This window comes from Dipodomys merriami, unplaced genomic scaffold, assembly GCF_024711535.1.
Source record: "Dipodomys merriami isolate MVZ:Mamm:240054 unplaced genomic scaffold, mDipMer1.0.p SCAF_62, whole genome shotgun sequence".
In the NCBI taxonomy this organism is placed as follows: Eukaryota; Metazoa; Chordata; class Mammalia; order Rodentia; family Heteromyidae; genus Dipodomys; species Dipodomys merriami.
In genome coordinates, this window is record NW_027206202.1 from 6,634,395 (window position 1) to 6,659,661 (window position 25,267).

Consider the following 25,267-nt stretch of genomic DNA (forward strand, 5'->3'; position numbering starts at 1 on the left):
TGAGCAGTGGGACCCAGAGACTGGTTGTCCCAAAATTTTGATATTTTGATCTAGATTTTTTGCATTAATCTTAACTTTTTGAAATAGTGTAATGAAGTGGGATTTGTAGGTGTGGTCTTGGCTGAAATTCCAGCTTTAACCTACCAGCTCTTCAGCCTTGATCATGTTGCTTCTCCTCTTTAACCTTTGTTTCCTTTATAAAAAGATGATCCTGATAATTTGTACTGAATAAAGCTATTATAAGAATTGAATGAGCTGATACAAGTATGCTGTCCTTCACAAAGTACGTGGCCTCTGAGTTATTTATTGATCTGTGCTTGGAGCTACTTGACAGGTCATCTAAAATTAGAGCCATACTGGGATATGGATTGTAGTACCAATCTAGAACTGTAAAGATCTGCTGTAAGTAAATCATGAGCATTGATTGCCTCAGTGTTGTACTCTGTGTGGCAAACTCACAAACACTACAACAGAAGGATGGGAAAAGAACATTGGCTCCATTAACTCTGCTCCTGGGGGTGCTGGGTTCAACTCGGGATCCTTGCCTTTTAGAGAGATGTGGAAAACTAGAGTCTATTCAGACAACAGTGAGTAAGTTGTGTTATGTGAGGAATACAAAAGAAAAGACCTGAGCTGGGCATCAGTGGCTCATGCCTGTAATCCTAGCTACTCAAGAGGCTGAGATCTGAGGATCGCGGTTCAAAGCCAGCCTGGGCAGGAAAGTCCATAAGCTCTTATCTCCAATAAAACACTCATAAAATCAGAATTGGTGCTGTGACTCAAGTATAGAGTGCTAGCCTTGAGCTGAAGAGCCGAGGGATAGCTCTCAGGCCCAGAGTTCAAGCCCCACAACTGACAATTTTAAAAAAAGAAAAGAAAAGAAAAGAGAAGACCTGCTTGACCATAGGGGCCCCTGTTGCTAATCAGGCCAAATGTTTTACCTCAGTTTGCTAGGGACATATATACAAAGGACATGAAAGTGCTCTGCAAATCCTTGAAATCTATCTTGTGTGTCTAAGCTGTTTTAGACAGCAGGATCAATACCAAATTACACAGGGCTAATAAATTCTGGCCTCTTCATCAAAAAAAAAAGTCTAATGTGTTTCATTGTCTGAAAAATGGCACAATCCATGCAAAGGCATTGGAACTCTGCTGTTCTTAAAGATGTTTAAACTAAGACTGATCACACTTGGCAAGAATGTTTTCTAGGGCAACTGACTAGTTGCCTTAACCAGTGCACACTCACTAGCCTAGAAAGCTTCGTACAGACCATTTGTTTCTTACAGTCCTGAAGGCCAGGAAGTCTTAGCTGAAACAAGGACAGATCCCTTGTCTAGTGAGGCTGCTCCTGATTTGCTGACAGTGACCTTCTTGCTGTCCTTTTTCATGGTAGAGACAATTTTTATGTGTCTTCCTCTCTCTATAAAGACATTTATCCCATCATGGGCCCTCACCTTCATGAGGTCATCTAACCCTAATTTCCTCCAAAATTTCTACCATTAAATACTGTCAGTTTTTGGATTAGGTATCTACATATGAATAGGGGAAGGGAGAAACACACATGTGGTTCTCAGCACTGTTGGGAAAAAGTCTAGAAAGTTCCTTCTATGCCAGATATCTAGCTTCCTATAATTACATTACAGACTTAAAAAAAAATGTAGGTTTAAGCTGCACACAAATGGCTCACATTAGTAATCCTAGCTACTCAGGAGGCTGCAAATTGTGAGGGATATGGTTTAATGCCAGCCCAGGCAGGAAAGTCCATGAGATCCTTATCTCCAACTACCAAAAGCCAGAAGTGGAGCTGTGGATCAATGGATAAAGTGCCAGGCTTGAAGAAAAGAATCTAAGGGACAGTACCTAGGGCCCTCAGTTTAAGACCCAGTATCCACACACACACAAAAATACATGTTTAAACTGTAACCCCTTTATACATCACCTTTATAATAATACTTTTTTAATACAGGTTTAACTAGGTGCCAGTGGCTCATGCCTGTAATACTAGCTACTCAGGAGGTGAGAGCTGAGGATTTTGGTTTGGAGCAAACCTAGCCAGGAAAGTCTGTGAGACTCTTATCTCTAATTAATCATTTAAAAACCAAGTGGAAATGGAGCTGTGGCTCAAGTGCTAGTTTTGAGCAAAAAGCTCAGAGACAGCGCCCAGGCTCTGAGTTCAATCCCTAGGATTGTGTGTGCAAATGCACACAAGTGCCTGCGAGCATGTGCACACACACACAAACACACACACAGAAATAAATATAGGTTTTTAATAATTTTTTTGATAGTACTGCTATTTGTGTTCAACTTAGTACTTGAGTTTGTTAGGTAGTACTCTACCACTTCAACCATACTCCAGCCCTAAAATTTTTTTTAAACTTGCTTTGTGTTTTTGTGTTCCTGCACCCAACACTAGGATGTAGCTCAATTTTAACTTTACCTTACTATCTACTGCTTGGCACAAAACTTGATAACCACAGCATATATTATGAACTCAGTAAGTATTGAAAGATCAGAGATAACCATTAGACAACAAATACATACCCAGCACCATGCCCAAACCATGGGTCCATATTTCTGCTCATCTCATAGGTTGGAGAATCCGTTCAACTCTTACCAACTTTGCCATTTGGGGCATGTACACAGCTGACCCTATGTCTGCCTGTCTCCTAACTAGGTGGCTGTTATGCAAGTAGAACTCACCGCCCTTCAGCCACAACTCATCCTCACCTCCGAGGAGACAGCGAAGATGATGGTGAAGATTGAACAGGAAACCAAAGAAGCTGATGCCAAGAAGCTTCTGGTACAGGCAGACGAGAAAGAAGCCAATGCTGCTGCTGCTATTTCTCAAGCAATCAAGGTATGAAGAACCAAGGAGAAAGGGAGGGAGGAAGTTCAGCAGAATGTGCATAGTTGTGCTCATCTTGCAGATGAGACAACTGAGAGGAAGGGTAAATATCTCATAGCTACTAAGTGGGGAAGTGAGTTTTTTGGCACTATTGTCTCTACAGCTCAATAAGCAAAGCTATAAGACATAACAGGATCTGGCGTCATGTAGTACCACTTAATCATTCTGTTCTGCTCATACTAGCTTCCCGGTTAGTCCTTAAATAAACACCAGGGCACACTTTTACTCCAGAGCCTTTGCATAGAATGCTCCTCCTTTTAGGTATTCACATTTTCTTTGCTCATTAGTATCTGGCATGTGGTAGATGTGCAACAAATATTAGTCAAATGACTATTCGGCCTAGAGGATCACACTAAAGGTGATTCTTATACTAAAGAAGTCCTGAGAAGAGACTAGCCTACACTCAGATATTAGAAGAAAATGTGATTAGTATTGCTGGGATGTTACATATTTCTCAAAGAACTTCAGGGTAAATGATTCCATTTGAGTATCATAACCACCTTGACCCCTAGGAATGACAGATGTCAATATCTGAGTTGATGGCATTGGTGAAATTATCTCCCAGACCTACCTGTTAGCAGGATTTGAGTCCAAGGCTAATGACACTTGATATTAAGTCACTTGTAACAGTGTCCCTACTTAGCAGCTAGAGAGTTCCTTTTACCATTCTTCAGATATGGGCTTGAGCAAGAAGTAGCCTGTCTAGCTTTTATCCTAAGTAGGTCCTGGTGCATTTCCTCAAAGACAGGTTTTCAAATTGGATTCTTTCCAATAAGTCCTGAGACCTGACCTTTGGTGATTTGGAGGAGAGTCTGATGCCTGGTCTCAGAGTCTATGATAAATGCTCTGAATTTTGAAGGCTAGTTCTAATGACTTGGACAGAGAATAAATGGAAGCCATGTAAGTTACTGACTGTGAGCCTGGTGCTAGTGGCTCACACCTATAATCATTAGCTACTCTGGAGTCTGAAATTTGAGGATCAAGCTACCAAAAATGCTAGAAGTAGAATTGTGGCTCAAATGTCAGAACACTAGTCTTGAGCAAAAAAAAGTCAGGGACAGTGTTCAGGCCCTGAGTTCAAGTCCCGGGGCCAGCAGGAAAAAAAAAAAGAAAAAGAAAAGATATTGACTATGGTGTCAAGATCTAACATGGACCTTGGGTCATTTTATGACCAAAAAAGAAAAAAGTGGCAATGGCTACTTTAACATTTACTTATTCAGGGCTAGGAAGGTGGCTCAGTGGTAGATCACTTGCCTTGCATGCCTGAGGCCTGAGTTCAATTCCTCAAGCACCACATAAGCAGAAAAAAAAGCCGGAAGTGGCGCTGTGGCTCAAGGGGTAGAGCGCTAGCCTTGAGCTGAAGATCTGAGGGATAGTGCCCAGGCCCAGAGTTCAGGCTCCATGACCGGACCCCCCCCCCCAAAAAAATTTACTTATTCAACACCTACTATTTACCAGCAATTTCTTAGGCAGCGGGAAAATGGTAGTGAATGATATAGATGAAAAGTCTTTCCCCCATGGAGATGATATTTTCTTATACATTGCCTTTCATGCATTTGTTTCTAACTCATTTATAAGATTATTTCTTTGTAGCTTTGTATGTCCCTCCCCCACGGTGTGTGCGCATGTGTGTTTGTGTGTGCATGCCCGTGCTTGTGCATGTATGTATTAGTGCTTGGGCTATTCTCTTGCCCAGCTTTTTTGCTCTCCATTTGAGCCATATCTTCATAGTTTTGTGTGGTCAGGTTGGCTCCAAACCTATTTTTCAAGAAATCTAAGCCTTCTGAGTAGCTAGCATTATACATATGAGCCATGGCCCTTAGCTCCTGGCAAAGTTCTTGAAGCCCTGTTTCAAAAACAAACTTTAAAAGGCTATAGGCATGGCTCAAATGGAAAACTGTTTGGCAAGCATGCTGTGACCTTGGGATCAATGTTCAGCAACATGCCAAAAAAGAAAGAGCAAGTGGGCATTTCTGGCAACACTGGTCCTGAATTCCTGCACTGCACCCATCCATAACATTGAGTCAGTGCTGCCCATGTGTGCCAGCTCATCAAAGCCCCAGCCAACTCACTTCCCATACTCATACCACTGGCCTGGGCCTGAAGGCACGTGAATTTACATATAAATGTTTTGTTTAAACATTCAAGACTCAATGTTTGCACCTTCCTCAGTTTCCTCTTCAGTAAATGGGGTACTAAGGGAAAAACATGTGAAGCTCATAACATGTTTTGGAGCTCAAGGTCCATGTTAGCTGTTCTCCAATGCTGTTGTTCTTTGGCCTTTGCCATGTATAATAAAGGCCAGCTTCGGGGCTGGGAATGTGGCTTAGTGGTAGAGTGCTTGCCTAGCATGCATGAAGCCCTGGGTTCAATTTCTCAGTACCACATAAAGAGGAAAAGCCAGAAATGGAGCTGTGGCTCAAGTGGTAGAGCACTAACCTTGAGCAAAAGAAGCTCAGAGACAGCTCCTAGGCCCTGAGTTCAAGCCCCAGGACTGGCAAGGAAGGAAGGAAGGAAAAAGGAAAGAAAGAAAGAAAGAAAGGAAAGAAGGAAGGAAGGAAGGAAGGAAGGAAGGAAGGAAGGAAGAAAGGAAGGAAAGAAAGGAAGGAAAGAAAGGAAGAAAGAAAGGAAAGAAAGAAAGAAAGAGGAAGGGTGGACCACACGAAGATTCTGCTCTGTAGTATCAGGGGAAAACAGAGACTTGCTGGAGTACCAGAGGGAGATGATTGGTGACTCATGGTTTATAGGAGGTGGGACTCCCTACTGTACCCTTGCCCAGCCATCTTGGGTTTCAGTGAGAAGGGTAATAAAGTTTAATGCTGGACCATCCCATCTCCTGCCCTGAATGGGAGAGGGAGCTGGAATAAACAATACATGGAGAAGAAGACAGAAACCTGTGTTTGCTCTGAGATTTCTATGTGGATCAAAGTCCTTTCCTGAAGCTTGGAGGGGCACAGTCCTTTGTGTAAAGATTGCTGCGTTTCTCTACTCTTCTGGAACCCTAGAAATGCATAGCATCAGAGAGGCTGCAGAACTATCCCTAAGGCACAGCAGGGACCCAACTCTCAACTCAACAGGGAGACCTGAGAGTTAAAAACAGGTCCATTCGTTAAAGATGAGTTTGATTGTTCAACTAGTGAGTCACCTCTTTCCTTAGAAATGAGGACAGTCTTCCAGAATTACTGAAGATCTGATTGCATTTCAGCAGGGTACATATGATCCATTTCTCTCTAATAGCTCTGATGCTCCTTACATCACTAATTTACTAGTTTACTAATTTACTAATTTACAATGGCCTTTCCTGCCTGGGCTGGCTTTGAACTTAGATCTCAGCCTCTGAGTAGCTAGGATTACAGATGTGAGCCATCAGTACCCAACTTAATAATAAGGTTTGAAACAAAGAAACGTATCATAATAATACATATGAAATAATTTTTATGAACTTAATTTTAGCATCTTTGGAAGCTTCAGCTTCACAAGTCTCCTTGCTCTTGCTCATTTTATGTCAATATAACTAAAATTACACTTTTCACCATGCTTTCTTTTCACTTAACATGATAAACAGCTTTCCAAAATGACACATAATTGATCTCAATGACTATTTTGAGAGGTACAGGTACATCAGACACTAAAGTCTGTGCTCTCTTGCCATTGTTTTCAGTGCTTCAGTATTATAAGGAGTTTCTCAACAGTCCTATATCAGTATCACCTCTTGAGAGTTAGTTGTTTGTTTGTTTTATTTTTGTTTTAGTACTGGTCCTGGGACTTGAACTCAGGGCCTCGGCTGTGTCCCTGAGCTTTTTTGCTCAAGGCTAACACTCTACCACTTGAACCACAGCACTAATTCTGGGTTTTTATGTTTATATGGTACTGCAGAATCGAACCCAGGGCTTTATGCATGCTAGGCAAGCATTCTACCACTAAGCCACATTCCCAGCCTCCCCAGAGAACTTTTTGAGTCATTTAACAAACCAACTTGCTCCAAGGCTGAGCTGAAAGCCAGACTTTGTCCCTTTAAGGAAAAGGAGCAGGGTTGCCAGGCCAGAGTAACATGGAACTGTTAATGCTGTGAAGTCTTGGGCACTGGGAGGGTTGAAATCCACCAAGTATATAGAGTTGTGCCTGAGCTGGCACTTTCTCAGTTGTCCCTGCAAATGAGTCATTAATTATCACCAGGACATTTCATATTGATGGAGATCAAGTTAAATAAAATGTCTATAAGTTTACAAGAAAAACAACAAACCTAAAATAATCCATGCTACAAACATGCATATATGTGAATATGTATGTAAATTTGTATGTCTAGCTATATGTACGTAGAAAAGTGAAATGACTTTTGTTTGCAAACAGAACAATTAACAATGAACTCGCTTTTATCACAGTAAACCTGTGGGATAGAAAGACTTCAATGAATGTGGCTTTAAGATGTCTAAAAATTAATGTTTGCAGCTAGGTATGGTTGTACACACCTGTAATCCCATAACTGTAGAGACAGGGAGGCAGCAGGATCAAAAGTTCAAGGCCAACCTGGGTTATAATAGGAAAACCTTGTCACAGACAGACAATTGACTTTCCCTAGAGAAGTTTCTTCTTAGGGCTGGGAAGGTGGCTCAGTGGTAGAGTGCTTGCTTCACATGCATGAGGCCCTGGGTTCGATTCCTCAGCACCACATAAGCAACAAGAAAAAAGCCGGAAGTGGCGCTGTGGCTCAAGTGGTAGAGCGCTAGCCTTGAGCTGAAGAGCTGAGGGACAGCGCCCAGGCCCAGAGTTCAGGCCCCATGACCGGACCCAAAAAAAAAAAAAAGAAGTTTCTTCTTAGTCATGGCTATATGATTACTCCTTGGGCTTGGACTGGCAGAGAATTCAGAAAGAGGAGACAGGAGACTGGCCCTGTGACCAGTCTCTTGGAATCTTTTTTTCTTGGTAGAATTTTATAGTTGGTTACTAAATAATGCGTAAGTTTTTCTAATTCTAAAATCCTATTATGTTAAGCAGTTCTTTTTTCTCTCTCTTTTTATGCAAATGCTAGGGCTTGAACTCAGGGCCTAGGTACTATCCCTTAGCTTTTTCACTGAAGGGTAGTATTCTATCACTTGAGCCACAGCTCTACTTCTGACTTTCTGGTGGTTAATTGCAGTAAGAGTCTCACAAACTGCCTTTCAACCTCAATCCTCACATCTCAGCCTCCTGGTTAAGCTTTTTTTGAATAGTTGAGATATAATCCATATGTCTTTAATGCTCACTTTTAAATTAGTCATAAAATTATATAACCATCACTATTACCTAATTCTAGAATGTTTTTATCACCCCTCCCCCAACAAAAACCTCTCTACAACGCAAGACTGAGCTACTTTTATCTCTATGAATTTACACATTCTGCACATCTCCTATAAATGAAGCCAGATAACATGGCCTCTTTTGTCTGGCCTCTTTTTTTTTAAATGATTAACCTTTATAAGTTTCATTCATGTTATTTCAGGAATCAGTATTTCATTTTTAATAGCTGGATGATATTCCCTTGTATTGATTTTATATATAAAATTAACCAGTAATGGCTGAAATATAACTATCTTTTCTTCCATGACTTCAGTCCTTTTCCCAACTCTTACCCAGATATATTATCTGAAACTCCACACTGTCCCTAAGCTTCACATTCTGTGATTTCACCCTGTATCCCATCTACTAAGTTCCAACCTTCTTCCACTTCTCATGTCCATTTCTTTCCTCGCCCTCTTCCCATCACTGCTGAGCCTCATCCTAGACTCCTCTCTTAACATTCTCCTGATCAGTGAACTGGAAGTTACTCACTTCATATCTCTTAGGAATTTGTTTTAAAAAAAAAAAAACAACTAAATGCTTGATTTTTTTCAGAGACATAATTATAAGATTTATTAAGTAAGAAAATAAAAGGATGCAAATTAAGTAGGTTTCAATTCCAACTAACAAAATAGTGACCATTAACAAAAATTAGTAAGCATTCTAGATATGTCTAATTCAAATATTAGGTAGGGAGGCTGGGAAGGTGGCTCAGTAGTAGAGCGTTTGCCTTGCATGCATGAGGCCCTGGGTTCGATTCCTCAGCGCCACATAAAGCAAAAAGAAAAAAAGCCGGAAGTGGCGCTGTGGCTCAAGTGGTAGAGCGCTAGCCTTGAGCTGAAGATCTGAGGGACAGCGCCCAGGCCCAGAGTTCAGGCCCCATGACCGGAACCCCCCCCCCAAAAAAAAAACAACAAATATTAGGTAGGATTTTTCTTTCTTTCTTTCTTCTTTTTTTGGGCCAGTCTTGGGGCTTGAGTTCTGGGCCTGAGTGTTATCTCTGAGTTCTATGCTCAAGGCTAGCACTCTACAACTTGAGCCACAACTCTACTTCCAGCTTTTTTGGTGGTTAACTTGAGATAAGAGTCTCACAGACTTTCTTACCTTGGCTGGCTTCAAACTATGACCCTCAGATCTCAGCCTCCTGAGTAGCTAGGTACAACTATGAACCAACAGCACCTGGATTTTTTTTAAACCTTTACTGTTTAAGGAATTTGAAGCTAGGTACCAACAGACAATCAGGAAGAATTAATTCCTGGTGCTCTGTGGCACAGAAAGTAGAGTTCAAAGTAGAGTTCAAATTTCCCCAACACCTAGAAACAATCTGAAAGGAGAGGAATGCTAATTACTCTGATCTGAGAAATGTCTAATTGTTCATGATTACAAACAAAGCGAATGCTCAAATGGCTAGAACATCCAAACCCTAGTGGTTCTGCTGCCATCAATGGTCAGAGACGCCCTTAAAGAGGAGGCCTCTGTTCACGTCCTCTGCTTCCCCTGGGAGTGGAGCTCTGCCCCATCCCAGTGCGCCTGCCTCAAGCACTCCGCCCTTTTGTCCTTGTGTTCCACAGACTGAATGCGAGGGTGACCTGGCTGAGGCCATGCCAGCGCTTGAAGCCGCGCTTGCCGCACTTGACACCCTGAACCCAGCGGACATCTCACTGGTGAAGTCAATGCAGAACCCACCAGGCCCTGTCAAGTTGGTCATGGAGAGCATCTGTGTCATGAAGGGGCTGAAACCAGAGAGGAAACCGGATCCCAGTGGCTCCGGTAAGCATTCTCATGCCAAGCTTTTCTGTTTCAGTCCCTTAGTTGGGGTGGCTGAGTTGTGGAGGAATTTAGAAAGTTCCCGGGATATGCATGTGCATCCAAAGATCTTACTGGTTCTTCTCCACCAGCCTCTCACCTATCATCTGGGGAAAAAGAACAGATATCTGTGGGTAAATATAACCTTAGTCAAGGCCATAGCCAATAAATCATTGTGAAAGCATAAGGCATATACCCCAAAGATGTGGTGTGTGACAAATACATGTGTGCACCTTCAAGAGACACAGGGACATATACAGAGAAGAGACAAAGAGAGATAAAGAAGCAAATGCTTGTGGCTTACAGCTGTAATCCTAGCTACTCAGAAAGGCTGAGATATGAGAATCGAGATTCAAAGTCAGCCCAGGCAGCAAAGTCTATGAGACTCTTCTCTCCAATTAGCCACCAGGAAAGGCAGAAGTAGAGCTATGGGTCAAGTGGTAGAGCACTGGCTTTGAGCAAAAAAAGCTAAGGGATAGTGCCCAGGCCCTGAGTTCAAGTCCAGGCCTGGCACACATGTCTGTATGCACACACACACATACAAACACACACATACACACACACATATTAAAAACAGAGAAATAAAGACAGCATGAGAGACAGAGTCAAAGTAAGAAACTGAGCGAGAAATGTAGAGATGCAGACACCTAGATGGGCTTGTAGGAATATTCATGCATATATACATGTGTACATGAGCATACACACACACAAGCACATGCACACATATACATACACATAAAGATAATGGGAAAGGGAGAGAGGGAAAGGAAAGAAGAGGAGGAGAGGAGAGGAAAGAAGAAGTGAAAGGGATGAGCGGAGAGGGAAAGAAGAAGGGGAAGGGCAGAAGGGGAGACTGTGGAGAAGACAGGAGAGAAGAGGGGAGGAGAGGACAAAAGAGGACAAGAAAGGAGAGCATGAGCCGGGCACCAGTGGGTGCCCGCAGGAGGCTGAGATCTGAGGATCAGTTCAAAGCCAGCCTGGGCAGGAAAGTCCGTGAGGCTCGTATCTCCAATTAACCCCCAGAAAATCTGAAGTAGCACTGTGGCTCAAAGTGGTAAAGTGTTAACCTTGAGCAAAAAAGATCAGGAAAAGTGCCAAGACCCTGAGTTCAAGACCAATGACTGGAAAAAGAAAAGACAAGAAAAGAAATGGGGAGAACAGAATAACAGAGGGGACATGCACTGGTGGCTCATGCCTATAATCCTAGCTACTCAGGAGGCTGAGATCTGAGAATTGCAGTTCAAAGCCAGCCCAGGCAAGAAAGTCTATGAAACTCTTATATCCAATTAACCACTAAGAAACTGGAAATGGCACTGTGGCTTAAGTGGTAGAGTGCTAGCCTTGAGCTTAAGAGCTCAGGGACAGCACCCAGGCCCAGAGTTCAAACCCCATGACTGACAAAAAAAAAAAACAAAAACAAAAACAAAACAGAGGGATAGAGGAAAGTTTTTATACAATTGAGCCTTGAAGCATTAATAAGTGAAATGCTAGTTTATTTTCTTAAAAATGTGAATTTGAGGACCATGCAAGGTGGTATCTGCTTATAATCCTAGCATTTAGGAGACAGAGTGAGACCTTGTCTCAAAAAGGTCAGATGGGGGGCTGGGTCACAATTTGATATAGGACCATGTATTGAGATCCTTACTTTAAAATGAATGAGAACTTGAAAAACTACTTCTAGTTGGGCATTGTTGGCTCATTCCTGTAATCCTAGCTTCTCAGGAGGCTGAGACTGGAGGATCACAGTTCAAAGCAAGCTTGGGCACGAAAGTCTGTGAGACTCTTCACTCCAATTAACCACCAAAAGTCAAGCTTTGGCACAACTAGTAGAGTTTTAGCCTTGAGTGGAAAAGCTAAGGAAGAATGCCCAAGGCCAGAGTTCAAGTCCCAGGACCATTCTCCCAAACAACAACAAGATCTATCCACTTCCACTGGCATTTTCTGCCCTTTGATTCCTATCTTGAGACATGCTCTACTGTCTCTCTTTCTGAAATATTAACAATCCCCAGTCACTCACCTACATTCCTCAGGCGCCTGCTTCCTTTAGCTTAGTACTCTTTTATTCTGCTTTCCTCAAGTCAACCGCCCTATGGAGAGGCAAAGCCCATCAGGTATAACCAGCAAGGAGTAGACTTTCCAAAAGAAATGATATAGAGAAACCCCTGGGCACAATACGTTGGCCTGAGCAACGGTGAGCTCCTCACACTTCTGCACCCTAGAATAACCTGGGGAGCTTAAAGAATGCTGAAGCCCATGTCCTTCTAGAGAGATTTATTTTATTTGGTTTGAGCTCCAGTTATTTTTTTGTTTTTGTTCATTTGAGTGTGTGTGTGTGTGTGTGTGTGTGTGTGTGTGTGTGTAGGAGGAGGAGGAGGAGGTTTGGTGCTGTCCCTGGAGCTTGAACTCAGGACCTAAGAACTGTCTCTGAGCCCTATTGCTCAAGGCTAGTGCGCTACCATTTGATCTAGACACCTCAACTTCTGGATTTTTGGTAGTTAACTGAAGATAAGAGTCTCACAGACTTTTCTGCCTGGGCTGGCTTCAAACCATGATCCTCACATCTCAGTCACCTAAGTAGCTAGAATTACAGCCATGAGACACTGGTGCCTGGCATGAGCTCCAATATTTTTTAGAAAGCTCTCTGGGTGATTCTGAAGTGTAGCCAGGGTAGAGCCCTGCTGTGATACACAGAATATTGCTAGGTCAAGACGTCAGTTCCTATTGTGCATGATTGATGATCAGTACAGAACCTACCATTAAACTAGGATGTAAACAAATTGTACATATCAATCATTGAACTTGTGAATTTCATTACTATATTGGAATGGAACAAAAGAGCACTGGAGTTCGCTTCAAACCTTGAGTTTAAATGACAGATCATTTTTTTTCTGTCATGCAAACAAAGATCTTCACAGGGAGTATTTTTCTGGTTTCTGTGCTTGTACTTAAGAATGGGAAACCTTATGTTCTATAAAATGACTCCAAATATGACTTTGTTCATGAACCTGAGTTTTGCAAGTATCCTAAGCCAAAAAGGACTTCATGTTTTGTCTAACATGTCAATGAAAATGGCAGTGTTTCAAGATTGGACCAAAACTCACTGGATTGGCAGGTACTAAGAAGAATAAGGTCCTGGCTTTGTTTCTAGGAAGTCCATGGATGGCTTCCTATCCAACTGGAATCCTGAAAGCTGCTTCTCTGAAACTATGGCCCGCCTTCCTCACACTGTTCATCACAGGAGTTCTGACTGAGTTCCATCTAGTCCACTACTCAGATTTGGAAAAACATATGTCAAACAGATGCCCACAGATCTGGCTTCTGTTTCCCTCTTCAGCTATGAATAGGACCATGGGGCAGCATTCCTTCAGTTTATATTTATTCACATCTAAATATGTACATCATAAAGCTTACAGCTTTGAGAGAGAAGTCAATAAATAGAAAGTAAACAAGCCAGATGCTAGTGGCTCACACCTGTAATCCTAGCTACTTAGAAGGCTGTGATCTGAGGACCGTGGTTCAAAGCCAGCCTGGGTAGGAAAGTCTGTGAAGCTCTTATTTAAAAAAAAAAAAGCCAGAAATAGAGCTGTGGCTCAAATGGTAGACTGCTAGCTTTGACACATGCACACACACACACACACACACACACACACAAACACACAAACCTCAGGGACAGCTCTCAGATCCTGAGTTTAAGACCCAGGACACACACACACACACACACACACACACACACACACACACACACACACACACAAACACACACACACACACATGCACGCATGGCAAACAAAAATTGACTGGTTACAATATAAAAGAAAATTATAGCAGAAGATAAATAGAGAAGTCTAAAAAAACTTAATGGAATTGGCTTATAAAATAAAGTCTGACTAGGTGTGGTGGCCATGCCTGTAATCCCCGCTCTTAAGAGGGGGGATTACAGGAGGATCTGAGACAGGAGGATCTGAACTTGCAGCATGGACTACATAACAAGATCCTGTCTCTAAACAGACAAACTAAGTAAGTAAGAGGTGAAGTGTGGTCTGACCCAGCTAGGTGCTGCTTATAACACAAAGGGCTCGTGCTAGAGCAACGTGGGATTATGAAGGAATTGAAGAACAGTCCTTCAGGACCCATGTCCAGAGAGCAGAGCAAAGATGACAATACGGGCTGACAGGGCTTCCTAGACTATGATGAAACATTTGGATATTTTTGCCCTCAAATCTGAGAAGCAACCCTTACAGAATTTTACATCTCAACTAAAATGTGTTAATATAATCTATCTTGCTTTCTTGTACCCATCAGGTAAGATGATAGAAGATTTCTGGGGTGTTTCAAGAAAGATCCTTGGAGATCTGAAGTTTTTGGAAAGTCTTAAGACATATGACAAAGACAACATTCCTCCAGTGATCATGAAACGGATCCGGGAAAGGTTTATCGATCACCCTGACTTCCAGCCAGCTGTCATTAAGAATGTGTCATCTGCCTGCGAGGGGCTATGCAAGTGGGTGAGGGCCATGGAGGTATACGATCGTGTGGCCAAGGTGGTGGCTCCCAAAAGGGAGAGGCTGAAGGAGGCTGAAGGGAAGCTAGATATACAGATGGGAAAGCTGAATCAGAAACGGGCAGAGCTGAAGCTGGTAGAAGACCGTCTTCAGGCCCTGAATGACAAGTTCGAAAAGATGAATACAAAGAAAAAAGAATTAGAGGAAAACATTGAGGTCTGTTCCCAAAAGTTGATCAGGGCAGAGAAATTGATCAGTGGTCTTGGGGGAGAGAAAGACAGATGGACTGAAGCTGCCCGGCAGCTGGGGATCCGCTATACTAATCTGACAGGGGATGTGTTGCTGTCCTCTGGGACTGTGGCCTACCTGGGTGCCTTCACAGTGGATTATCGGGTCCAATGCCAAGAAGAGTGGCTAGGCTACTGTAAGGATAGGGTCATTCCTGGCTCCACTGAATTCAGCCTCAGCAACACACTAGGAGATCCTGTAAAAATCCGTGCCTGGCAGATTGCTGGGCTTCCCGTTGACTCCTTCTCCATTGACAATGGCATCATTGTGTCCAACTCCAGACGCTGGCCCTTAATGATTGACCCACAAGGACAGGCCAATAAGTGGATCAAGAACATGGAAAAAGCAAATAAACTGTCCATCATCAAGTTCTCTGATAGTAACTATGTGAGAACCCTGGAAAATGCCCTGCAGTTTGGCACCCCTGTTTTACTGGAAAACATTGGAGAAGAACTGGATGCCTTTATTGAGCCCATCTTGCTGAAGGCAACATTCAAACAGCAAGGGGTTGAATACATGCGGCTGGGTGAGAACATCATTGAGTATTCCCGGGATTTTAAGTTATACATCACCACGCGCCTCAGAAACCCACATTACCTCCCCGAAATTGCTGTAAAAGTCTGTCTCCTCAACTTTATGATCACCCCCTTGGGTCTCCAAGACCAACTCCTTGGCATTGTGGCAGCCAAGGAGAAACCAGAACTAGAAGAGAAAAAGAACCAGTTGATTGTGGAAAGTGCCAAGAATAAGAAGCAACTGAAAGAAATAGAAGATAAGATCTTGGAGGTCCTGTCCCAGTCCGAAGGCAACATCCTTGAGGATGAAACTGCCATCAAAGTGCTGTCCTCCTCTAAACAGCTCTCTGAAGAAATTTCTGAGAAACAGGAAATCGCTTCAGTGACAGAAACGCAGATCGATGAGACTCGCATGGGCTACAAGCCAGTGGCTGTGCACTCGGCCACCATCTTTTTCTGTATCTCTGACTTGGCCAACATTGAGCCTATGTACCAGTACTCCCTGACGTGGTTCATCAACCTCTATGTGCATTCTCTGGCTCACAGCCCAAAGAGTGATGAGCTGGATCTACGCATCCAATACATCATTGAACATTTCACCTTGAGCATCTATAACAACGTCTGCCGCTCTTTGTTTGAGAAGGATAAGCTGCTCTTCTCCTTTCTCCTGACCATTGGCATTATGAAAGAGAAAAACAAAATTAATGAGGAAATTTGGTACTTCCTTTTAACAGGAGGCATTGCCCTGGACAACCCCTTCCCCAATCCAGCTTCTGAATGGTTGTCTGAGAAGGCCTGGGCGGAGATTGTTCGTGCCTCTTTTTTACCCAAAATGAAAGGCCTGATGGAACATTTTGCACAAAATACCCAAGAATGGAAGTTGATCTATGACTCCGCCTGGCCCCATGAGGAGACATTTCCTGGATCTTGGAAATTTCTTGAAGGACTGGAGAAAATGGTGATCCTCCGATGCTTGCGGCCTGATAAGATGGTCCCAGCTGTTCGAGAGTTCATTGCTGAACACATGGGAAAGGTATACATTGAACCTCCCACTTTTGATCTCCAGGGATCCTACAGTGACTCCAGTTGTTGTGCGCCATTGATTTTTGTGTTGTCTCCAGGTGCAGACCCAATGGCAGGTAAGTACAGACTATTATATGAGGAACATTAAGAACCCAGAACGTGTGGATGGGTGACAGCAGCATGCCTTTGATGGAAGAGATCTTAAGTGGCTTTAAAGGCTGAGTGATTTAATCACTTGTTTGTTTATTTTGTTTGTCTTGGGGCTTGAACTCAGAGCTTCAGCACTGTCCTTAAACTACTTTGCTCAAGGCCAGTGCTCTACCACTTGAACCACATCTCTACGTCTGGCTTTTTAGTGGTAAATTGAAGATAAAAGTCTCAAAGACTTTCCTACCCTGGCTGACTTCAAACCATGATCGTCAAATTTCAGCCTCCTGAGTAGCTAGGATTATAGGCATGAACCACTGGTGCCTGACCTTAGTCTTTTTTTTTTTTAAGATAGAGTCTCACTGTCTAGCACATACTTTCCTTGAGTACAAGGCAATTCCTTGTAATTCCTAGTGCTAGAATTACAGGCATCCCTATAATTACATCATGCCCAGCTCAAAACCAAGCAGTTGGTAGAGGGTGAGATGGATGACAGGTACCTAAAGGAGACATATTTTGAAGTGTAAACTCCGAATCACCAGATCATCTGATTTTTCAAGAGGAAATCAGAAACACAGAAATCAAGCCCTAGTCTTAGGGCTTGAACTCTTAACCCAGATGCTATCATTGAACATTTGTGCTCAAAGCTATCACTCTACCACTTGTCATAGGTCTATTTCCAGTTTTTGGTGGTTAATAAGAGATATGAATCTCACAGACTTTCCTCCCTAGTCTGGACTCAAACCATGATCCTCAGATCTTAGCCTCTTGAGTAGCTAGGATTACAAGCATGAGCCACCAGTGTCTAGTTGAAATCATTTGTTTTGAAATCTTCAAAATTAATTCCAGGTTTTTTTTTCCTAACCGTATTATGAGCGCCAAGCCCAAGACTAGACTCAGCTGCTAATGTAGCATCTTAGTCCTAATTATCTTTGTTGTTTCTTTAATTTAAAAGGAATATTTGAATAACAATCTTATACTTAAAATCAAACTAGGCAAAAGGGTATGGATTGTGATTCATTTAGAAGATTCCACAATAAACAGCAAAATGCTAGACTACATTGGAGGTATGATTCCAATGGTAAACCACCAGCCATGATTGAAAAAGCTGAATGAGAGAGCTCGGACTCTGAGTTAAGTCCTAGTAAAACACACACACACACACACACACACACACACACACACACACACACACTGCAAAGCTAGATTTCCCATAGACATTCTAACTCCACCGTCATAAATGAATCCTTGAGGTATAATTCCCTTCCCTCCCTCACCTCTCTCCTTCCCTTTCTTCTCTCCTTCCTTCCCTCCCTCCCTATCTCTTTCTCCTTCCCTCTCTCTCTTAATCTTTCCCTCCCTTCTTCCTTCCCTCCTTCCTTCTCTCTTTCCTTCTTTCTTTCTTGCTTGCTTGCTTGCTTGCTTTTTCTTTCTTTTCTTTCTTTCTGCCAGTCCTAGGGCTTGAACTTAAGGCTTAGGCACTGTCCCTGAGCTTTTGTGCTTAAAGCTAATGCTCTACCACTTTGAGCCACAATACCACTCCCAGTTTTCATGTGGTTAATTGGAGTTCAGAGTTTCACAAACTTTCCTGGCTTTGAATCTCTAGCCTCATATCAGCCTCCCGAGTAGCTAAGAAGTACAGGTACGAGCCATCAATGCCTAGCTAATTCCTCTTTCTTAAATCATTCTTTACTGTCTTCCTACTCTTTGTAGCTCTTTTGCTGCATCTGGGAGCAGCATCCTAATCTTAGATATTGTGCCCAAGAACTAAGGAACAATGAAGACACCCCAAATAATGATTTTGCAGGAGAGAAAACATGTGATACTTATTCTGAGAATGGGTTGTTTCACTTGGCATGGTGATCTCCAGTTCCATCCATTTTGCTGCAAGGGAAATATTTTGTTCTTCTTTATGGCTCATACTACTCTGGTGTGTATCAAATATGAATTTTGTTCATTCATCCACTGACTGGACATAGACTGCTTCCATGACCTGGCTATGGTGAATAGAACTTCAGTACATCTGAGTACACAAGTTAAAAAATAAAAACAGCACATCCCTTTAGACCGGTTAAACAAAATATGACATTTTTCCAATAGCAAAACACTCTCCAATGTGAAAAAGATCTACAAGATACATTGTTAAGTGAAACAGGCAACTGTAGAATTCTATTCATATACATTGAATAATTTTATGCATTTATTTAAGTGCACAAAATATCTCTGGGAGGATTCACAAGTCTAACAACATTAGCTACTGCTGAAGAAGAAAGATATAAAAGAAACTATATAATTTTACTTTTAACATACCTGTATTCCTGCTAAAATAAATTCCTAAATGTGGTTTCTGGTTATTTGGTGATATCTAATGATTACACTTTTCTTTCAAACTCAGATTTTTTTCTTTTGTGTGTGTGTGTGTGCACGTGTGCACACGCACGAGTGTGACATTGAAGATAGAACCTAAGGCCTTATAAGTACTAGACAAGTGCTCTAATACTGAACTATATCCCCAGCCCTGTGAAATAAATATATTATCAAGGATGCTAGCTAGGCACTAGTGGCTCATGCCTGTAATCTTAGCTAGGCAGGAGGCTAAGATCTGAGGGTCATGGTTCAAAGCCAGCCCAGGCAGAAAACTCCATAAAACTCTTATTTCCAATAAACTAGTGAAAAAACAAAAAGTCCCCCCAAAACAAACAGAAACAAAAAAAAAAACAGAGGTAGAAATGTGGCTTTCCCAGTTTTGAGCAAAAAAGCCATGTGTGAGCTCAGAGCTAGTTTTGGCACACACATATAATCCAAGCATTTAGGATACTGTATCCACGAAGGATGACAGCGTAGGCTACGTAGTGAGACTCTATCTCAAAAAGAAAAAAAAAAAGAAGGAAGGAAAAGGGAAGGGAGGGACGAAAGGAAGGGGGAGGAAAATCTGTGTACTTCCCACGAGAGGAGAGTTGACTGCAACTTAGTCTGCCATTATGCCCAATCTCTGCAGCTTTTTCAGAGAGACGTTTATTTTAAAAAAGAAAGAAAACAGAAGCCAATAAGTTTCTTTCTGAATCCAAATTTTAATGTATCTCCTCTTGCGTTATTCTGCTGATGAGGTCTATGCTAACCATTCTCGTCCTGATCTCAGGCCTGCTGAAGTTTGCAGATGACCTTAACATGGGAGGTTCCAAAACACAGACCTGCAACTTAGTCTGCCATTATGCCCAATCTCTGCAGCTTTTTCAGAGAGACGTTTATTTTAAAAAAGAAAGAAAACAGAAGCCAATAAGTTTCTTTCTGAATCCAAATTTTAATGTATCTCCTCTAGCGTTATTCTGCTGATGAGGTCTATGCTAACCATTCTCATCCTGATCTCAGGCCTGCTGAAGTTTGCAGATGACCTTAACATGGGAGGTTCCAAAACACAGACCATCTCCCTTGGCCAAGGCCAAGGTCCGATTGCTGCCAAAATGATCGACTCTGCCATCAAAGATGGGACCTGGGTAGTCTTACAGAATTGCCATCTGGCTACTAGCTGGATGCCTGCCCTGGAGAAGATCTGTGAGGAGGTGATTACCCCTGAGAACACCAACACCAGATTCAGGTGAGAGACTTCCCACTGCCCATCTGTCTCTTGTACCTAGCTTCAAGCAGCAGATAATATGTTGGTGTTTGGGAATATAAGGATCGCAAGACACAGTCCTGCCACTAACAAGTTTTAGATGAGCAAAAAACATGTTATAGATGAATAATGTTGACCTTGGGTCATAATGAACAAAAAGGACGGGGCCAGAAAAGGAAGTAGAAAGGGAAGGTGTGGATGTCTGATAACTACCTTGGATAGGTATAGGTATATTCCAACAGAAAGGAGCAACCTAGAGCTTGAACTCAGGGTCTGGACACTGTCCCTGAGCTTTTTTGCTCAAGGATAGCACTCTACCACTTGAGCCACACTTCCACTTTTGGCTTTTTGGTAGTTAGAGATACGAGTCCTACAGATTTTCCTGCCTTGGCTAGCTTTGAACCACAATCTTCAGATCTTAGCTTCCTGAATGACTAGGATTATAGGCAATAACCACTCTGGCATCAGGCTAGGAACAGCATTTTTCAAAGCAATGAGTGAATACCGTGAAGTTAACCTGTGACTCTGAGATGTTTGCTGTAAGCTGTTAGTCATATTTTTATATACCCAATATAGTATAAGCAGGACTGAAACTCTATGGAGTAAATCTTTCAAACAGTTAACAGTTTAACAAAATGAAATGAGATTGTAATTGGGGGAGAGGGGAGCTAGTGAGAGGAGAGTGAATGAATGGAAAAGGGAACCAGGGACAAATACAGTCACATGTATACTCCATGTACACATGTGATAAAGAAAGGTGCAAATGGGATGTGAGTCTAGAGGAGGAAACAGTTGGTATGAGGGAAGAAAGGGTGATTGGTCAAGAAGTCCTGGACACTTAGATGGACATGTTAAATTGTAGCCACCTGTAAAATCTTTTAAAGTTCAGGAAAAAAAGGCAGGCAGGCAGGCAGGCAGGAAGGCAGGCAGGCAGGCAGGCAGGAAGGGAGGGAGGGAGGGAAGGAGGAGGGAGGAAAGGAGGGAGGGAGGGAGGGAGAAGGTAAGAGGTAAGAAAAAGGAAAGGAAGGAAGGAAGGGAAGAAAGAGAAAGAAAAAAAGAAAGGAAGCAAGTTGTTAGGGGAAGTGACAGCAGACATGTCTAGAAGGAAAATTACATGTCAATAGTGGTATCTAGGAAGCATTTATTCCTCATCCTGTATTCCTTGGGCTACTTTGGGTCTTTTAACTTAAATGTTAGGAATTATCTTATTCTACACCAGCCAATAAGGTGGATTAGTGAATAAGAACCACCTGTTGAAAATCTCTGCTATCTTAACAAGCAACAAAAAATAGGATGACATAGTGTATATGTCATTAATAAATTAATAAAAAGCCTAGAATATAGTATGTCAAACTATTAACCTTTAGGTAGAAATTTTTTATTGATTGATTGATTATTTTGGTGGTCATTGGGCTTGAACTCTGGGCCTGGGTGCTGTCCCTTAGCTCTTCAGCTCAAGGCTAGTGCAATACCACTTTGAGCCACAACACCACTTCCAATTTTCTGGTAGTTAATTGGAGATAAGAGTCTCACTTGGTAAGAAATGTACGCATTATCCTGCCCATGTAATTGTAACCCCTCTGTACAGTATGTTCACAAATAAAATAAAATTAAATTTAAAAAAAAAAAGAGTCTCACTGACTTTCCTGCCCGGGCTGGCTTTGAACTGCGATCCTTAGAGCTCAGCTTCCTGAGAAGCTAGGATTACAGATGGGAGCCACCAGCACCTGGCTGTAGGTAGAAATTTTTGTAGACTTTTATTTTTCTAAACATATGCATCACACACCATCTAATTTTGTTACATTTTAAAAATGTAACTGGCTAGGCTCCAGTGGCTCACACCTGATAACTACTCTGGAGACAGATCTGAGGATCAAGGATTGAAATCAGCCTGCGTAAGAAAGTCCTTGGAATTCTTATCTTCAATTAACCGCCAAAAAGCCAGAAGTAGTAGATTTGTGGCTCAAGTGATGGAGCACTGATAGAGCACTAGCCTTGAAAAAGGAAAAAAAAAAACCTCAGGGAGAGTGCCTGGGCCCTGAGTTTAAGCCCCCGTACTGGCACCTAAAAGAAAGAAAGAGAGGAAGAAAGAAAGAGGAAGACAGAAAGAACCTATCCATATTCTCAAAGTCCAGTTTATATAGCTTTTGGTACTAGATATTAGACTTAGAACCTTATGCATGCTAGACATGAGCTTTACCACTTAGATATATCCACAGCCCCTTTTGTAATAGTTTATTTTGAGACAGGATCTCAGTGAGTTGAGCACACTGGCCTTGAACCTGCAATCCTTCTTCCTCAGGCTCCCTAATAGCTGGGATTACAGACATGTGCCATCATGCCTACACTCATGGCCCATTTTAAATACATTTCATATTTAATAGGTGTCAACTTATTCTATCTTCAAATGGTCCTAATAGTACATGGTCCTAATACACTCATGTTGTTTTTGTTGCAAATACTGAACTCTGAGTTGAGTGGTGAGAGCAGCCATAGGCAAGATAGGAAGGAACAGCCATGTTCCAATAAAATTATTTATGAAAAAAAATAGGTGATAAACTAGGCTCTGGTGTCTCACACCTGTAATCCTAGCTACTCAGGAGGCTGAGCTCTGAGGATTTTGGTTCAAAGCCAGCCCAAGTAGAAACTTCTGTGAGAATATTATCTCCAATTAAACATCAAAAAGAAGCCAGTAGTGGAGCTGTGGCTCAAATGATAGAGCGCCAGACTTGAGCAACAAAATTAAGGAACAAGGCCTAGTACCTGAGTTCAAGTCCCAGCACTGGTGCACACACACACACACACACACACACACACACACACACACACACACACACACACACACACCAGGAAGAAAGAAAAGAAAGAAAGAAAGAAAGAAAGAAAGAAAGAAAGAAAGAAAGAAAGAAAGAAAGAAAGAAAGAAAGAAACTAAAGAAAGGAAATAAAGAAAGGAAAAAAAGAAAGAAGGAAAATGATTAAGTTGATGAGCTAGATTTCTCTCTTGACCATCATCTGTCCCTATTAATCTCTGATGTTTTCCAGGCTTCCTCCAATACATTAGGATCTTTTCTCCCTTGGACTCCATCACCCATTATTTCTGCTTCCCTGTGACAAATAAATAGGACTTTTGTGTCTGATTTAACGCTTACTGCTTGCTTGGCCCCTATTTTTTTCCCCTACCAAGAAGGCTGTGAGGATCTGGAGAGTAGAAATCATGCTTTACTCACTCCAGTTACTCTTAACAATGTTAAGAAATTCTGACTAGGCCCCAGGAAGGAGCTTAAGAGCAGTGCTTTGGAATAACAGAATCTCAAGTTCACCAGTGGTTTGTCCTTGATAAACCAACCTGACCTCTCCATTGCCTTTGTTTCCCCACTGGTAAAGTGTGCAGAGAGTTGAATCCATCCTTCTAGGGTGGTTATAAAGATTCAAGGAAATGAAAGGACTTGTATTGACAATTTAGGATGGGTTGGAATCTAATAGTATTTAATAGTTGCTATTGTTATTGTTCATTGATTTTGTTTTAAAATATAATTTATTGCATTGTTCTTCAAGACTCTGGCTCACCAGCTATCCATCAGAGAAGTTTCCAGTCAGCATTCTTCAGAATGGGATCAAAATGACCAATGAACCCCCCAAAGGGCTTCGGGCTAACCTTTTGCGCTCCTATCTCAATGACCCCATCTCAGATTCGGTGTTCTTTCAAAGCTGCTCAAAGCCAGTGATGTGGCAGAAGCTGTTGTTTGGCCTTTGCTTCTTCCATGCCATTGTTCAGGAGAGGAGGAACTTTGGACCTCTAGGTGAGCCATGGCAATGTGTATGGGTTGCCTGGGAGGAAAAGGATCACAGAGATGCGTGTGTGTTTACAGGCATGTGTTCAGATTTCCACTCAGGTGGGGTGTCCAGGAAAATATAGTACATGTTCTATGCAATATTGAGGATTTACTTATACTAAATGTGATATTAAATTTCACTCACTGTTGTGTATTTTTATTTGCTAAATCTGGTCACCCTATAACCCAGACAATGTCAAAGTCAAGGAAAGAAGTGATATTCCAAACTCAGAGGCCCTCTACCTAGTGAAGTCTGGAGGCTCTTCACTTTGCAATGTGTTTCCTATCTTAGGGACAATGACTATTCTTCAAGGAGTTGTCACCAAGTGGCTTACAATTTCTTAATAACCCAGGCACTGGTGGCTAATACTTGCAACCCTAGCTATTCAGGAGGCTGATCTGAGGATTGCAGTTCAGAGCTAGCCTGAGCAAAAAAGTCACTGAGACTCTTATCTCCAGTTAACCACCAAAATCTGGAAGTGGAGCTGTGGCTCAAGTGGTAGACCACTAGCCTTGAACACAAAACTCAGGAACAGTGCCTAGGCCCTGAGTTTGAACTCCAGAAAAGGCACAATAAAATAAAATTTTTAGGTATCTCTTTTTACATATGCATAACAATGAAAGAAACATACCTGGGAAATAGATCTGCCATGAGTTCAATATCATTAGGACAAATGATCAAATTGTTAAATACAATTTCCCTGTCATAATGGCGTTAGATTATGATTCTCTCACCTATGGGCTGCCTTTGATTAGGTTGAAAGGCTGTACAGAGGCTTAGTGACAGGATATTCTTAATAATTCTTTTAGGTTAGATAAGTAGAAAAATTGTCCTCATGATGAAATATTTTTTTCCCCAGTCCTGGGGCTTGAACTCAGGGCCTGGGCACTGTCTCTGAGCTTCTTTTGCTCAAGTCTAGCATTCTACCAGTTGAGCCACAGTGCCACTTCTGTCTTTTTCTGTTTATGTGGTACTGAGGAATTGAACCCAGGGCTTCATGCATGCAAGGCAAGTGCTCTACCACTAAGCCACAATCCCAGCCCTGATGAATCCTTTTGAGTCTCTACTTCTTTTCCTTCTATCTTCATACTCTCAATATCCCCTATTAGTTCCACAGGTCATAAAACTTCCACAAGGTGAAGGGAGAGCCATCCCTCTACATCTACATTTCATGTATCTTATTTTCCTCAAAGTGCCAGACTTCCAGCAACCCAAGCAGCAGTTTGGCTCAGAACCAATTGCCCTTTTGGGTCTTGTTTTTCAGCACATGCATTTTGGTTTTTTTTCTTTTTTTTGTTTTATATATATATATATAT

The 25,267-nt window shown here is 42.0% G+C and overlaps 1 protein-coding gene across 2 annotated transcripts in view; it reads left to right on the forward strand.

Moving 5' to 3' along the window:
• Dnah3 (dynein axonemal heavy chain 3) overlaps positions 1-25,267 on the forward strand; it is a 216,447-nt gene that overhangs the window by 153,575 nt on the left and 37,605 nt on the right. The window contains exons 50-54 of one of the 2 annotated variants that reach the window (XM_070004375.1): positions 2,675-2,857; positions 9,793-9,991; positions 14,330-16,471; positions 19,872-20,097; positions 23,673-23,917. In XM_070004375.1, the coding sequence (XP_069860476.1) occupies positions 2,675-2,857; positions 9,793-9,991; positions 14,330-16,471; positions 19,872-20,097; positions 23,673-23,917 (2,995 nt within the window). Of the gene's footprint in view, positions 1-2,674; positions 2,858-9,792; positions 9,992-14,329; positions 16,472-19,641; positions 20,098-23,672; positions 23,918-25,267 lie in introns of those variants that run through there. The other variant, XM_070004374.1, reaches the window with a different exon arrangement.